Here is a 15,854-nt window from a genome sequence, read left to right as displayed (position 1 = left end):
AGTAATGTCTCTGCTTCTGAATATGCTATCTAGGTTGGTCATAACTTTCCTTCCAAGAGTAAATGTCTTTTAATTTCATGGCTGCAATCACCATCTACAGCGACTTTGGAGCCCAAAAAAATAAAGTCGGACACTGTTTCCCCATCTATTTGCCATGAAGTGATGGGACCAGATGCCATGATCTTAGGTTTCTGAATGTTGAGCTTTAGGCCAACTTTTTCACTCTCCTCTTTTACTTTCATCAAGAGGCTTTTTAGCTCCTCTTCACTTTCTGCCATAAGGGTGGTGTCATCTGCGTATCTGAGGTTATTGATATTTCTCCCAGCAATCTTGATTCCAGCTTGTGCTTCTTCCAGCCCAGCGTTTCTCATGATGTACTCTGCACAGAAGTTAAATAAGCAGGGTGACAATATACAGCCTTGATGTACTCCTTTCCTAATTGGAACCAGTCTGTTGTTCCATGTCCAGTTCTAACTGTTGCTTCCTGACCTGCATAGAGGTTTCTCAAGAGGTAGGTCAGGTGGACTGGTATTCCCATCTCTTTCAGAATTTTCCACAGCTTATTGTGATCCACATAGTCAAATGTTTTGTCATATTCAATAAAGCAGAAATAGATGTTTTTCTGGAACTCTCTTCCTTTTTCGATGATCCAGCAGATGTTGGCAATTTGATCTCTGGTTCCTCTGCCTTTTCTAAAACCAGCTTGAACATCTGGAAGTTCACAGTTTAGGTGACATCATTACCATATGACCCAGTTTTGACTCCCTGGAGATAAGCCTTCTTCAATATCATTGGCACAGGGATAATTTTGGTCTATGACTGCATGGACTGAACTGCCTTTCCCCCCACCCAAATCCTTATGTTGAAGCTCTATCCCAAAATGTGATTATATTTGGAGATAGGGCCTTTAAGAATGTAATTAAGGTTGAATGAGGTTCTAAGAGTAGGATCTTAATACAATCGGACTGATATAAGAAGAGGAAAAGACATGAGTTTGTGGCTATGTGAAAACATAGCAAGAAGTCTGCAGTCTGCAAGCCAGGAAGAGAGGTCTCACCAGAAACCAACCCTACTGGTACCCTAATACTGGACTTCTAGCCTTCAGAACTGTGAGAAAATAAATTTCGATTGTGTAGGTCACCCAGTCTATAACATGTAGTTATGAGAACCCAAGCCAACTAATTCAATAAACTAAAAAAAAAAATCTTCCTCTTTTCCTTCCTTTAAAAACCCCACTGAAATCTTCATATACTGAACTCTTCATACAATGAGATTCTGTGATTTTGCTTTTCACTAAATTTCATCATTGTAGTCATATGTGCAAACTGTAAGAAAAGCAGTAAAGACAACCCCCCCCCCTTTTTTTTTTACTACAAATAGATTTTCTATGTATCAGTTTGGTTATGTGTCAATTCCTATATCTTCGTTAGTTATGGTATATCTCTGTATTAGTCTGCTCAGGCTGCCATAACAAAATGTCATAATTAAGTGACTGAAGCAACATTTATCTTCTTACAGTTCTGGAGGCTGGAATCCCTGATTAAGGCTCCAGCCAATTTTGTTTCTGATAAGAGGGCTTGCAGGCTGCTGCCTTCTCATCAGGTCTTCACCTGGCACTTCCTCCATGCCTGTGCTCTCTACTGTTTCTTCTTATAAGACACTAATCCCATCGGGTCAGGGTCTCACCGTTATGACTTCATTTAACCTTAGAGGCCTCATCTCCAATACAGGCACACAAGGGGTTCAAACCACAACACATGTATTTTGAGGGAAACAGTCAGTTCATAACCATCTCTAAACATAACCTGCCTTTCTTGGCTATCATTTAATAAAATGTAAGAGCTCCCAAATTCCAGCGAAAGAGAGAGACAATAAAAATCTGTTTGGTACATAAACACAGAGATAAAATGCAGCATTTTTAAAGTCAGTCAATGCTCCACAATGCCATTCAAGTGCTACAGAAGACTTGGTCAGAGAAAACAAACTGTAAATTACAGGAATGATCTTGAGGAGTTTCAGAGACTAGATCTATGCCTGAAAGATCAGGCAAGGTACAATGAAAGCAGAGTTCTCAATCACCTGGGCACTGGAGGTAATTTGGGAACAGATTGGGTGCTACTGGGTGGTCTTCCAGGAAAATAATATTTCAAAAACATAACTCCCCAGCTGAGAGAGATGCAAACTGCTTTCCTTTTAATTTAGTCAACATATGGTCACACAGTAATCTCAGCTATGATGTGTGCTTTAGCACATTCCATGGAAAATCTACTGTAGACAATTACATCCAAAAAATAGGTGTCTTAATAGGTACCACAAAATGAACATTCCCAAACCACTCCTTGGGAATCTACTCTCCAGCCAACATACTTCTTAGGTTTCTACCAGTAAGAGGTACTAGACTAAATGAAACAGTACTATGTATATACTTTGTCTTAACTACAGTTGTTAATTACAGTTGTTTTAATCTGTCCCCTTTTATCTTCAACTCAACTGCCAGATTTATCTTTCCAGACCTCCACTGCTCCACTATGAAAAATTGCCCCTCTGGCCTCCTGAGTCAGGTATAAACTCCTTCACCTAGGAATTAAGCAAAATCCCCACAGACAAAACCCACCATATTCAACTTTACCTTCACTACCAATCACCACATTTGCCCCAAAAAAGATGCTTGCTGCTGCTCCTTGCCTGATGCTCTGGGATTAGTGTCTTACAAGAAGAAACAGTAGAGAGCACAGGCATGGAGGAAGTGCCAGCGCTCCTTGCTCTTCTACCCTCTCTCCTCTCCACTTGGCATCCACAGCCTTTTCATTGTGTGTGTGTCACCTCCTTCACGAAGCATTCTCTGATGACATCATACACACATGGATTCTTCCGTCAGCCAATAATTATGCATTAAGAACCATTATTCCAAGGACTTCCCTGGTGGTCTTGTGGTTAAGAATCTGCCTTTATTGGCAGGGGCCCTGGGTTTTTGATTCCCAGTCAGGGAACATGGGAACTAAGATCCCACATGAAGAGGGGTAACGGAAGGCTGCGAGCCACAACTACTGAGCCCTTGCAACGCAAGAAGACCCAGTGAAGCCAAAGAAAAATAAAAGTGCATTGAAAAAAAAAAAAAGAACCATTATTCCAGAAGCTGAGAGGGCTCCTTCCTCCTAATTCGTTTTGTCCACCACTGCCTGTGACTAAGATTTAATCTTAATACTGTCCTAGTCTCTCAATCAGTCACTTTATCAGTGGAAAAGGCTCCTAAAATGCTTTATTTACTAGTTGGTTCTTCCATGCAAAATCAATTTAACTGTTGGTAATTTGTCCTTAGGAAGCCAAATAGACACATTATGTATCTTTCATGGCACATGGTAAAGGGCTACCTTAATATTAACTGATGTTAAATATCCTTTCACTTGTAGACCTTGTTAATACTTTCTGAAGGATAGAAGGAAAGTTTCAGTTGCCACAATTTGTCCTTAACTTTGTTAGACAAATATTTATGGAGTTCCTACTATGTGTCAGATACAGGTATAAATATTCTTTTACTCTAGGGCCTTAATCATGGGTGTTTCCCCAGCACCTATCACAAGCAACTTCTGTTTTAATAATGTGGTAAATGAGACTCAGGTGATGAACAAATAAACAAGTAGTAGGTGGGCAAGGTAATTTCAGAGCATGATAATCACTACGGAGAAAATAAAACGGAATTAATACCACATATTATGCGGCTGTTTACAAATGTGGAGATTTGTTATCAGCAGAGTCAAGTGACACCATCAGCATGGCTTGGTGGAAAAGAGGGTATCTCTGGAGGCAGATGTGTTGGGCTCACCACCCTGCCTCCTCCGCTCCCTGTGTGGTTCTGAACAAAGAATTTCACCTTCCCTGCCTCCTCTTTCCCATCCCGCATGAGGTGAATCGAGGATTACAGAGTTGATACGTGAAGTGTTTGGTGCTGTGCCTGGCAACTCGGGAAGCGGGTCGGTAACTGTTAGTAAACATTACCGTTGGTCACGTAAACTCAGCTGATGCTAAAGGCAGGTGAGAACCTCAGGCTCGCTCGGTCCCGAGCCCCGCCCAGGTGCGCGCCCGCCCGCCGAAGCGGGTAGTCGAGCTGGGCTGAGGAGGGCGGAGTTCTGACCTTGAACTGAGGTCCTAGGAGGTTGAGGGGTCAGGGCCCCCTCTCCGTCGGCAGACGGAGCTGGGCAGGCGGGCCCGGGCTGCCGAGTCCAGCGGGCGGCGGAGCCCCATCTCTCCCTCAGGCGGAAGGCCTCGAGGACTCGCACCTACTCACCCCGCGCCCCGCGGGGGGCGGGGGACGGGCCGGGCTCTCCCTCCGCGCCCGCCCCTCAGAGCGCGGGCGAGGCGCCGGCGCCCCAGACCTCCTGGCCCCGCCCCCAGCCCAACGGCGGCCCGCGGGGCGCACCGCCCACCCAGGGTGCGAGGCCGCGGGCGGGCTCGCCCGGCGATTGGCCGGGAGGGGTGCGAGGGGCACGCGGGCGGGGGCTGGGGGCGGGCACATGCGCGCAGGCAGCGCGGCCGGCACGCGGCGCTCGCGCTCGCAGCTTAAATGAGCCTGGGCTCCAAGCGCCCCGCACTTCACCCGGGCCCGCGCTGCGGCCGCAGGCGGAGCGGCCGGTCCCGGTGCCGGCCCTGGCGTCCGCACTCCTGGGCTCCCAGGCGGTCGATGGGACGGAGCGCCGTGGAGCAGGAGGCGGCGGCCGTCGGGGGGCTGGGTCAGCGCGAGAGCCCGCCGCGGGGCTCGGGCATGGCGGGCCGCAGGACCTGAGCCCTGCCCCGCGAGGAGCAACCTGGTGGCGGGCGATGGGGACGGAGCGGGGCTGCAGCCGCGCCGAGCCGTGAGCGCCCCGCTTCCGCCGCCGCAGCTGCCGCCTCCTCATCGCTGCCTCGGCCCCTCGCGAAGCGCCGGGCCGCTTGGGATCATGGCCCTGGAGCAGCTCTGCTCGGTCCTCAAAGGTAAGCGCCCGGGGCCGTGGACGGCGCCCCCTGCGGGCAAGACCGGCCTCTTCGCGTCCCTGCCCGGCGCCGGGCGCCCGACGCGCCCCTTTGTCTGGCACGAGCGGACCGCGGATCCCCGCTCCCGCCGGGATCCACTTGTTCCCGGAGCGCTTCTTCCCAGCCCTCTGTGTGTGCCTTGGCGGGGGACCCGGGAAGCGCATCGGGACTTGGCGGCCCGGCCGGTCCTGCGAGCTGTGCCCTCGCGCTTCTTCCTCGGAATTGCCGTACATCGCTTTGCAAAGTTGTAGGGTTCGTGTGAGTGGAGCGAAGGCCGCTCTTTTCAGCATTAGTAACAGAAAGTCAGCCCCAGCGAACAATAAAAAGCCTAGCTGAGGCGTCGCGGAGCGGTTCTCGAAAAGCCCCGCGGTGGCGGGCGGCGAAACGGCCTGCCAGCCGGCCGGGTCCCACCTGCTGCGGCCGTGGAGGCTGCGGCACCACTGCAGGCGCCGCGACCCGGCCCGGGCCGGAGACGCTGCTCGGGGCTGTGCCCCGGCGCTTGCCGGGACCTCACATACCCTGCCGCCGCTGTCGGATTCTTTCTGATTTGTTGTACCGGGAAATAAAACGGTCGGCTTGCCAAGTACACAAAGCTCCAAAACATACTACAGCTGCTTTGCATTTTCCAGGAGGTGTATTATTAGATTAAAATTTATGTACATGGATAATTAAGATTGTGATAACAAAGTTGTTTCTGAAAATCGAACTGAATAAATCCTTTTTTTTGGCCCTCGGAGGAAAACACCACTACCAATAAAGGGCTTCTCTTTTCTGCTACTGACTTAGATTGAAAACTGAATAGCTGTGTATTTGTAATGTTAACGAAATGTTCTCTTTTTCAAAATATTGGGTAAGGCGTAAAGGCATTGACTAGCGGTACCACATATCGCTTTTCATTGTGTCTTAATATTTGTACAGTGAAAAATGTTGGGTTTTTCCCACCCATTAACACTTTCGAATTTTGTTTTACTGGAAAATTCAGTATGATTTTGCATTAAATTTTAATTGCAAAAATTACTCCATATATTTCTAAATTTATAATTGAGATATCAGCAATTTAGCTATCCGCTGTATATGTATAATTTGTACAAAGGTAACCTAGGACTTTGTTTCGCAGTCAGTCCATAAATCATTAATGATTTCCTCATTATATTAAAATGTTAAAACTCTGAAATTAATTTCTGTAGCCTTTCCTGTCTGTAATTCCCAATTTAAATCGCCATGCCTTGGAAATTAAGATTTTGTTTTACTTTTTCAAAATAATCATTCGCACAGTAGGGTTGTGATAGTGCTCCTTATCTGAATTTGCTTCGTTGTCCTCATTCCTTTAGGATGTTCAGTATAATAAGGACATTCCATCTGAGTAGCCCCCTCTGGGGAGAAATCACGTAGATCTGTTATACAGCTTCACCTGCAGAACTTGACGAAACTGAGCTGGATAGGACGGAATCTCTGATACTCCTGGAATGGTGAAGGGTTTTGCAGCTTTTCTGCCTTTGCGTTTGTCGTTGGTACACACTGCCCTCTCTGGCCACCAGCGTGAAGCATTTAGTGTTTGCACCTTTCAGGAAAGGATTCTGTGGTTGATGGCAGAGCTACAGTGGAAACAATGAATTTCAGTAATACCTGACTTTTCTTTTTTTCATGTTATGCAGCCTACACTATTTTTACATGCTGGTGTATTTTTAAAGCTCAGACTAACTTGTTGTTAGGCTTACTAGAGAGAAAGCAAGCTATTTTTAAGTCTTCTGCGGTTCATGGATATGTGCTTGTACATAGGAGGAATCCCTCTGGGAAGATAGAAGAAATTAACAAAAGTTGATTCTGAGAAAAAGATACAAGAGACTGAGAAATAAGAGTAAAGGGAAGACTTCCGTGTCACTGCCCACCCATTTGTATCGCTTGATTTTTTTTTTTAAACAAAATGCATGTGTTACCTATACAAACACTGGTGTTTTTAATCTTAAAAAATTACATTTTGAAAAACTACTGGCTTTTTCTGGTGCTTCCATTCATTGTGTGCACCAGTGCATGAAAAAGTAGCTCTTAAGGTGTAAATTAACATTGAAGAGGTTCTTATCAGAAGCAGTTATTTAACATCTGCATAATTACAGATATTACCTACCAAAAGCCTTGTTTGGAATATTATGGTCAGTTTCTGCTAAAACAAATCAGCCATAATGAGTGTGTGGAATTTTAAGTAGAGGTAATTTTCTTTAAGATGCCATTGATTCTTGGTTTTACTTTCAGCAGTAAGAACAAAAGGATAACTCTGCTAGGCTTTTAAACCTTTCATATATTGTTAAAATTGAATAATTCACTTTTAACGGTTTATGATCACTCCAAGTCTAATAAAATTTGACTTTTATCAAAATTAAGTATCATGGTCACATGAAAATATTAGGCTTATAAACCCATTTTTCACTGTTCATATTCATTCTGCAGACTTGTGTCAGGAGAATCCTATACTCAGTTATATTTAAATCTGTATAAACTGTGGTTAAATTTATGGTGTTACAGTGCGTAACTGGCACTGTATTTTAAAAATCTTATTTGAGACTGTGACAAATAATAACTCGTGTCCTTCATTCTTAAGTCTTTTTCAAGAAATTAAACAATACAGAAAAATAAGTACCATAATGAAAAGTTATCCTTTAAAGAGGGAAGTTTTTAAAGATAGATAGCCTTGATAAAAGCTAACTTTATTCCCCCTCACCAGGAGTTAGAAAAAATGTTTTATTAGTACAGTTGAGAAGTCTGACTAAATGGTGGTTTTATTATAATTTGATAGGTTGATTACTTGAATCCAATTATCTGTTTTGAAATCAAACTGACCTTTTAGGAAAAACATACAGTGCTGTGATACATGCACGTGCACATTACAAGTTCAAATCAAAGCCATTTTTCAAAGTCCATTTAGGAATAAGATAGAAAAAAGATCATTATGTAAGTAAAGTTCATTATCTAAAATTCTAAAGAATAATTCAAGTTCTGCTCTTGGTTACTACCCATTCAGGACAATCTGCTGTCATTTTAAAATTTATGATTCTTCAGAATAATTTATTATTTTTTTAATGTGTCCCTGGGGCACTATGAAATCCCACTTAGCGTGATCTTTAAGTTGCAAAGGGGACTCCTAAAAGGTTTCCAAACTCTCCTTAACGGAACTCCTTCAAAGGAACTCTTGGTGGAGGGAGGAGAGGTAGGTCTTAAAACTCAGCAAAAGCGAACAGGGTTGCTTTGATTGCTGTGGGGCCTCACCCTCTCAGTCGCTCATCAGAGTGACCCAGATTAACTGACACTTATTAGCATATTTGTTCATAAATTTACAGGGTGTACTAATCTGAAGGTTCAATTTGTCCTAGTCAAAATGAGATTAAAATATATTGGTTTAAGTATACCCAGAATAATATATTGGAAATTACAGTGTTAGTGGGTAAGAAGACATCAAAAATACTCAACAAAATGTGACCTGATCATGTTAAAATCCGATGGTAGCTGCTGTGGATGTCTGAGGAAGACTCCAGTATGATTAGAACATACAAATATACTGCCATCTCCAGAGCATTTTGACTAACAAGAAGGTTGTCACATTCTGCAGGCAAGGAAAAGCATTTCTGCAGTTATGCTTTCTTTGAAGTGATTGGCAGTGTGGTTAGCATGAAGAGGTTGGAGTGATCCCAGAGTTCAAGCTCCATCTTCCTTCTTAACTAAAAAGTAAAATTGAGTTTGATTAAATTAAGGTACTTTTTTGTTCTTTGGAACAAAATGTTACTACTATCTCCCTGGTGGCTCAGAGGTTAAAGCCTCTGCCTCCAGTGCGGGAGACCTGGGTTCAATCCCTGGGTCGGGAAGATCCCCTGGAGAAGGAAATGGCAAACCACTCCAGTATTCTTGCCTGGAGAATCCCATGGACGGAGGAGCCTGGTAGGCTACAGTCCACGGGGTCCCAAAGAGTCGGACACGACTGAGCGACTTCACCTTCACCAAGTATATGGACTCTAATTGAATTCCATTCTGCTTCAGAAAACAGATGCAGGGAGACCAGGTAGGCAGTTGTTACATTATGGGATCTCATGATAAGTTTACCACACCTTACCTTTACCACTTAAATGCTCAAAACAGGAAAACTCAGAAAGAGGTATGTTTAATTACTCACAAAGGTAAAGTGAGTTAGCTTGATAAAAGTAAGAGAAGTAGCATATCTGAAAAAGAAAAAAATCTATTATTTTTCTGTCCCCTGCCTTAAAAAAAAGAAGCTGGGTCATCTGTGTGCCTATTCTTAACCAAGGTTTGTGCTTGTTAATTTGTTAATGTGGCTCTCTGTGCTGTATGTTGTAGTTACAAAGGAGATATAACCAGGATTATGCTTAGTCACTTTGTATATTCATCTAATTTTGAGTGGGCCAGCCAGTCTTCTAGTCACTAGAGATGCACAAGTGAATCAGACAAGTCCCTCTTTCTAGTAGGAAGAGACAGATAATAAGAAAATAGTGGGTAATATAAGTAGGAATTGAAATGCTATTTATGTATTTATTTATGTATAAAACAAGATGAAGAAGAAAATATGGAGCTTCTTTAGCAGTCAGAGAGCCCTCACAAGACTTGAATAACAGGAAGGAACCAGCCATGCAGAGTGAGTCTAGGCAAAAGGAATAACTAGTCCCTAAGGCAAGAATTAGCTTGGTGTGTTGTGGAAAGAAGGCCTGTGTAGCTGTAGATAGCAGTCAGAAGGTCAGCGGGATGATCAGAACCTAGGACTTAGGAAGTCAGAGTAAGAAGTATGGATTTATTCTAAATGGACTCTGTTGGAAGATTTTATGAAAGGCTGTGATGTGATCTGATCTATGTTTTGAAAGGCTCACTGGCTGGTGGGTACAGAGTAGATTATAAGGGACTGTGGCAGAAGTAGCCAGTTTTCTTCCAATATCCATTTTACCTTTCAGTGGATCTCTGAACTTTAAGCACACGATCACCCAAAATAAATACTAGATTTTCCAGTTTTCCTTGGAATTAGGTGTGGCCATGTGACTAAGTCTGACAGTTACATGTGTGTTGAACTTTGGGGGAGTGGTGGTGTTTTTGTCACTCAGAATTTTTATTTTGACATCATGGTAGATTCTAAGCAAATGTTTTTAAAGGAAGGAGGAATGCCCTGTGTCATTTCTTCATTCTTGCTAAGTGTAATGCTGGCATGGTAGCTGTAAAGATATAGTACCTGGCCCTCCAGCATCTATACCGGCCCATCAGATGACCTTGGGCCTGAAGTCATATACAAATGAACAGTAAGATAGAAGAAGCTTAGCCTCTTTGTTTCTTTCAGTATACTATCACTCTCCTGTTGAAGTTGTTTTTAAAGTGTGGTTCCAGGGCCAACAGCTTTAGCATCACTAGGGAATTTGTTATAATGCAAGTTTTCAAGCCCCACCTGAGACTTACTGGATCAAAATCTCTGGAAGTAATGCCCCCCCCACAAGTCTGTGTTTTCATAAACCTTCCAGGTGAATATGATCCACGCTAAAGTTTGAGAACTACTGTCCCAGTGATTTATTTCTCAAACATGGATGAAGTGCTGAGTAGGATATGTACATTTTTAATCCTTGATATATATTACCAGATCAACCTCATCAAAGCTGTGACAGTTTACAGTCCAGTGACAACATAAGTCAGTTTGCTATATCCTGACCAATACTGCTGCTGCTGCTGCTAAGTCACTTCAGTCGTGTCCGACTCTGTGCGACCCCATAGACAGCAGCCCACCAGGCTCCCCCCTCCCTGGGATTCTCCAGGCAAGAACACCGGAGTGGGTTGCCATTTCCTTCTCCAATACTGGAATCTATTTTTATACTAGCAAGGCTGAATTTCTCCATTGTTTTTTTCTTGGCACTTTACTCTAGTGGCATAATCTTTTTTCCCATTTATTTGTAGTTTTTATTTATGTTTTGGTCTTTTGTGAATGAAGTTGTTCCCTACCCAAAAGTATGAATTCACCTTTTTTTCATTCTGCTATTAATTTTTCTATTTAGCTTGAAAAGGGAATCTACTTTTTTCCAAATAATTAACAAGTTATCCCAGAACCATTATTAAAACTGCCCTCTCACCCAGTATTTCAAATATTATATAAATCGTAATAAATTCTGGGATATACATGTCTGCTTCTGAACTTTTTTCTTTTCTTCCATTTTCTAACCTAAAAGCCCATTGAGAATAAGGACCATGTCTTTTTGTTTCATTGTAGTTCCAGGGACTGACTCAACTACCTGTAATGCAGTGAATGCTAGTAATGTTTGTTGACAGATACCAGTTTCTTCCTCTACCATCACTACATTTTATAATTCTTGCAGCTTTATAGTAAGCATATTATTTTTATGAATTTTTTTATATTTTCCTTGCAAATATGGAAACGTCTTTAAGATGACCATCAGAAAAGCATTTTAAGTATCTAGAAAAAAAGCTAAGATTTTTATTAAACATCATTAAATATTATCTGACTTACTGGGAAGAATTGTTACCTTTACATTGTTTCATTATCCAAAATGTATTACTTCTCTGTTGTATTTACATTTATTTACTTGTTTAACTTATTTTAGTCTTAGGCGCTTCTCTTAATAGGTGTAATAATTTTCCTGGTAATTCTCTTGGGACTTGTGGGCTTTAAAATAACATTGTCTATAAATAACAGTCTTGCCTCCTTTCCAGTATTTATTGCATTGGCCAGAGTTGCCACTATTAAGTAACAGTGAAAAAAATAGACCTGACCTTGATTTTTACTTGATTGAAAAGTACAGCCTTAAACTGGAAGGTCTGGAGACAAGATTGCAGGTAGAATGCTAATAACAATGATTCAGGGTTAAAAGGAGTAGCTTGGAGGATTTGTATTTAATACCTTGAATAGCACCTGTCTTTATCATTTAGGCCTTCATTTTTAAGTCAGATCTGTATAGTACCCTACGCTAAACTCCAAAATCAGAGGTGAGAACATACATGGTGGGTACTACTTATTTCAAACATGAGATCACAAGCAGTTCTCTGCATAACTATACTTTGGGGTTGTGGAGTTTAGAATCTTTATTTTGGCATGGATTTCTTTTCTTTTTTTTTTCTTGGCATGGATTTCTGCTTTAAAGAATCAGTACCTTCCTGGGTACGTTGTTTTTGAATTCAAAGTATGAAATCTTTCTGGATTTGAGAAACTATTGACCCTTTGGTAAGATATAGAAGGAAACAAGCGACACACAGATCAGGACTAAGGACAGAGCAGAGCGCAACAGCACTGCTTCATGTACTAGATAATTCCAGCGTTTGGCATCAGTGGAGTTTGTTTTAATATCTCAGCCTGATTATAGCAAGCAATTTGCAAAGATCCTATTGTACAACTGGGAGAAACTGTGTTTATTATGATACAGAATTTAGAATGATTAATCGTTAGAACTGTATCACCACAGCTATCACTATATATTTCTATCCCCAATTGTTCTAACTTGCCTTATTCATTCCTTTTATTCAGTGGCATAGTTGATTGAGTTGTGAGTAGTAAGATTTGGGGAGGGGGATTATGAGCAACACCCTATATAAAGTAGAAGGAATAAAAGGTTATTTGGTCTAATTTATTTTTAATATGATTTTTCTACCTCAGTTGTATATTGTGTGCAAATTACCTAAATCATGTTTTAAAAAGACATGCTTTTTTAAGTCATTATATAGCGTAATTTTCCAGGCACAATTCATCTTTTTGCCGTTGTTTTACTGTTCTCCTGGTTTCGATTTATTGATTTCTTACTTTCCCTTTCTGCCTGACTTTGTATTACTTACATACTGTGAATTACAAATGTGAAAACTGGTAAATTGTTATGCCTGTGAATCAGGAGGAAAGGTACAATGAGCACAAAATTTTGACCAGTTGTATATCATCTGAATGGGATGATAATACCTTGGGAAATAGTGTCCTCTATCAAGATGCCTTGATATAGTTTTGGTATTCGCTGAATTGTCAAATATCTGTTGTTATTCTAGTTTGTTTTTCTTTTTTTGGCCGTATTTTATAGCTTGCAGGATCTTAGTTCCCAGACCAGGGATTGAACCCAGGCCCTCAGAGAAGGCTCAGCATCCTAGCCACTGGACCACTAGAGGATTCCCTAATTTTTCTTTTTGATCAGGAATCTTCTGTGTTTTGTTTTTGTTTTTTTAAATCGTGTTTCAAAACTCCATTCCCCTAACTGTGATCCAGTGCAGAGATGTGAAGAGTCTGAAGGAAGGATTGTTCCTACATACAACTAGCAACCAGATTGTTCAATACGACTAGCAACCAGAGAAAAGGAGGGGTAATTACAGTTGTTGCGAGTTGACAGAGGAGACAGAGGTCAACAAGGATACAGCAAAGATGAAGATGTATGCTTAGATTATAAAATGTAAACAGCACAAGATCACAAGAACTCTGTACATTGGTGACTTTGGTTGGTAGATGCCTAGTACATGGTACTGAGCGAAGAGTGGCCTGGCCATCTGCCAGTCCCTTCACTAGCGATCTCTTCTGTGCCTCCATCTCCGTCACCCCTAAACATCCTTTAAGTTACTAAATGCAGTTAACACTACATCTGAGTCGTAATCATGTCATAAATCTCTCCTCCTTCCCATTTACACTACCACTGCTCTGCTTCAAGACCTTAGCATCTTTGCTTCCTAAATGACCTCTCCTTTTAAAAATTTAGATTCCACACAATCGTCAAGATTAGTGATCTGAAACACAAATGTGATAATTTCACTGTCTAGTTTAAAAAAAGAAAACTCAGTTACTTCTTGTAGTCAAAGGTTTAAACTCTTTAGCATGGCATTCAAGGCTTTTTACAATCAGATCTCATCCTACTATTTTTTTTTTTTTGCCTTCATTGAGTCTTTGTTGCTTTGCTTGGACTTTCTCTAGTTGCAGCAAGCCGCGGCCACTCTTCGTTTCAGTGCACAGGCTTCTCATTGCCGTGGTTTCTTGTTGTGGAGCACAGGCTCCAGGCATGAGGGCTTCAGTAGTTGCAGAAGGCAGGCTCAGTAGTTGTGGTTCACGGGCTTAGTTGCCTTGTGTGTGGAGTCTTCCCTGGCCAGGAATCAAATTCATGTCTCTTGCACTGGCAGGCAGATTTTTATCCACTGGGCCACCAGGGAACACCCTCATCCTACTATTTCTAACCTGATGTATCCTTTTCCCCTCCACATGCTAACTGTACTATCCTACTCAGAATTCACTAACACTTCCTACGTAAGTTTTCATTGTCTTAGCTGTTTCTTTCTCCCTCTCCTGGGTAGAAGTTCTATTAGGTTTCACTAGAATAGACCTTTTTTCCCTAAAGTTTTCCTCACTCTGTTCCTCTTAACTCCCAGCAGAGTGAACAAATGCTTCCCTTTTCTGCTTCCGTTGTGTTTTCTGTGTAACCCCTGCTAAATTCTTTTTCACCTTGTGGATTGTCTTTGACAATACGTTGACTCCTTAAGGATGAGTTTGTCCTAATATCTGTGGTTTAGCAGAATGCCTAGCATGCATAAAGGGCTCTGTGCAATGTGCATCATCATCTCATTTCGTTTTCACAACAACCTGTGTGGTTGGTGTTATTAGTACAACATCCCCATTTTACAAATAAGTAAACTGAGCTGAAAAGGTCTCACAGCTGGTAGAAGTCAAAACTTGAACCCCAAACCTAGATCCACCTAACTCCTGAAGTCCATTCTCTTGTAACTGTTTTGCTTGATATCTCTCCTGCCTTAATCTGTGCATCCTCTGTGCCTGCTATCCAGTAGGTACTCTGATGTGCTTGCTGACTGATTGAATGAAAAATAAAAACTCCAGTTCACACAGGAGGCTGATAATGTGGTTTCCATTGAGAGAGTGAAAGATACCAGTGCACCATTCTTAAAAAGAATGTGTTATCGTCAAACACAAACATACAAAACAATATATTATTCATTGGGGATCAGAAATGTTAAACGTGGAGGGAGGGGAGAAGCTCCATTTTCTGAATAGTGCCAGCTTTTGTAATGCAGGACACAGCATAGTGCTGCACAGGCATAGAATGTCTTGAATTGATTTCCAGGAGACTGCTGCCCCCTTACTTCTGTTTTTATTATGATGGTCTCACAAGTCAAATAATCTAAGTGAACTTTTACTGGCATAATATATTACAAAGCTAGCCATAATGCGTGTACGGTCTGAGGAGGTAGAGTGCGGTAAATATAGGGTAATTGGGATCAGCACAGTTCGTTGTACAAGAAAAGAAAGGTATGTATTTTTGCATCCATCATAAATTGAAAACGTACTTATTAGTGCTTGTATAAATGCGTGTCATATCAATTGTGTGTTTTCTTGGGTTGTTTTGTCAAATAGTAACTCCGAACATAATGATTAATAGTATTGAGTGTGAATGTTAGTAAGAAATAGGGGGGTTTAGTTTTTTTTTGTCATCTGATTTTTCTCATAAACTTGGTAAAATCTAATATAGATTCAACTTTTTAACTTATCTTCTCTTATTTCTCTAGTGTTGTTAGTAACAATACTTGTAGTGGAAGGAATTGCTGTGGCCCAAAAGACCCAAGGTAAAGAATTTACAATGCTAATTTACTACGTGTTCAGAGCAGTAGGATGGCTTTTTGGAAGGATTAACAACTTTCGAGTACTATTTCCATAATCCCTCTGGGGTGTTTCAATGACCTAAGGCTTTCTGTCAATCTATCAGCTTTAATTCAGCCTGGTTCAGCTGCAGTTGAGTAAATTGTTAACATAAAATCTTACACTGATAAATGTTAAAAATTGGCATAACTAGTGACTCCTAGAACACTATGGATTATGTCCAAAAATTAAATAAGAT

General features: G+C 41.7%; 1 protein-coding gene across 1 annotated transcript in view; it reads left to right on the top strand.

Annotated features, from left to right (window-relative positions):
- Positions 1–15,185: 15,185 nt before the first annotated feature.
- The window catches only part of NETO2 (neuropilin and tolloid like 2), a 53,609-nt gene continuing 52,940 nt past the window's right edge, over positions 15,186–15,854 (top strand). The window contains exons 1-2 of the mRNA XM_052656201.1: positions 15,186–15,227; positions 15,489–15,582. Of these exons, the coding sequence (XP_052512161.1) occupies positions 15,186–15,227; positions 15,489–15,582 (136 nt within the window). The remainder of the gene's footprint in view (positions 15,228–15,488; positions 15,583–15,854) is intronic.

The sequence above is a fragment of the Budorcas taxicolor genome, chromosome 18 (assembly GCF_023091745.1).
Source record: "Budorcas taxicolor isolate Tak-1 chromosome 18, Takin1.1, whole genome shotgun sequence".
NCBI lineage: Eukaryota > Metazoa > Chordata > Mammalia > Artiodactyla > Bovidae > Budorcas > Budorcas taxicolor.
The sequence above is the reverse complement of the archived record's forward strand: the minus strand, read 5'-3'. Positions and strand labels throughout refer to the sequence as shown.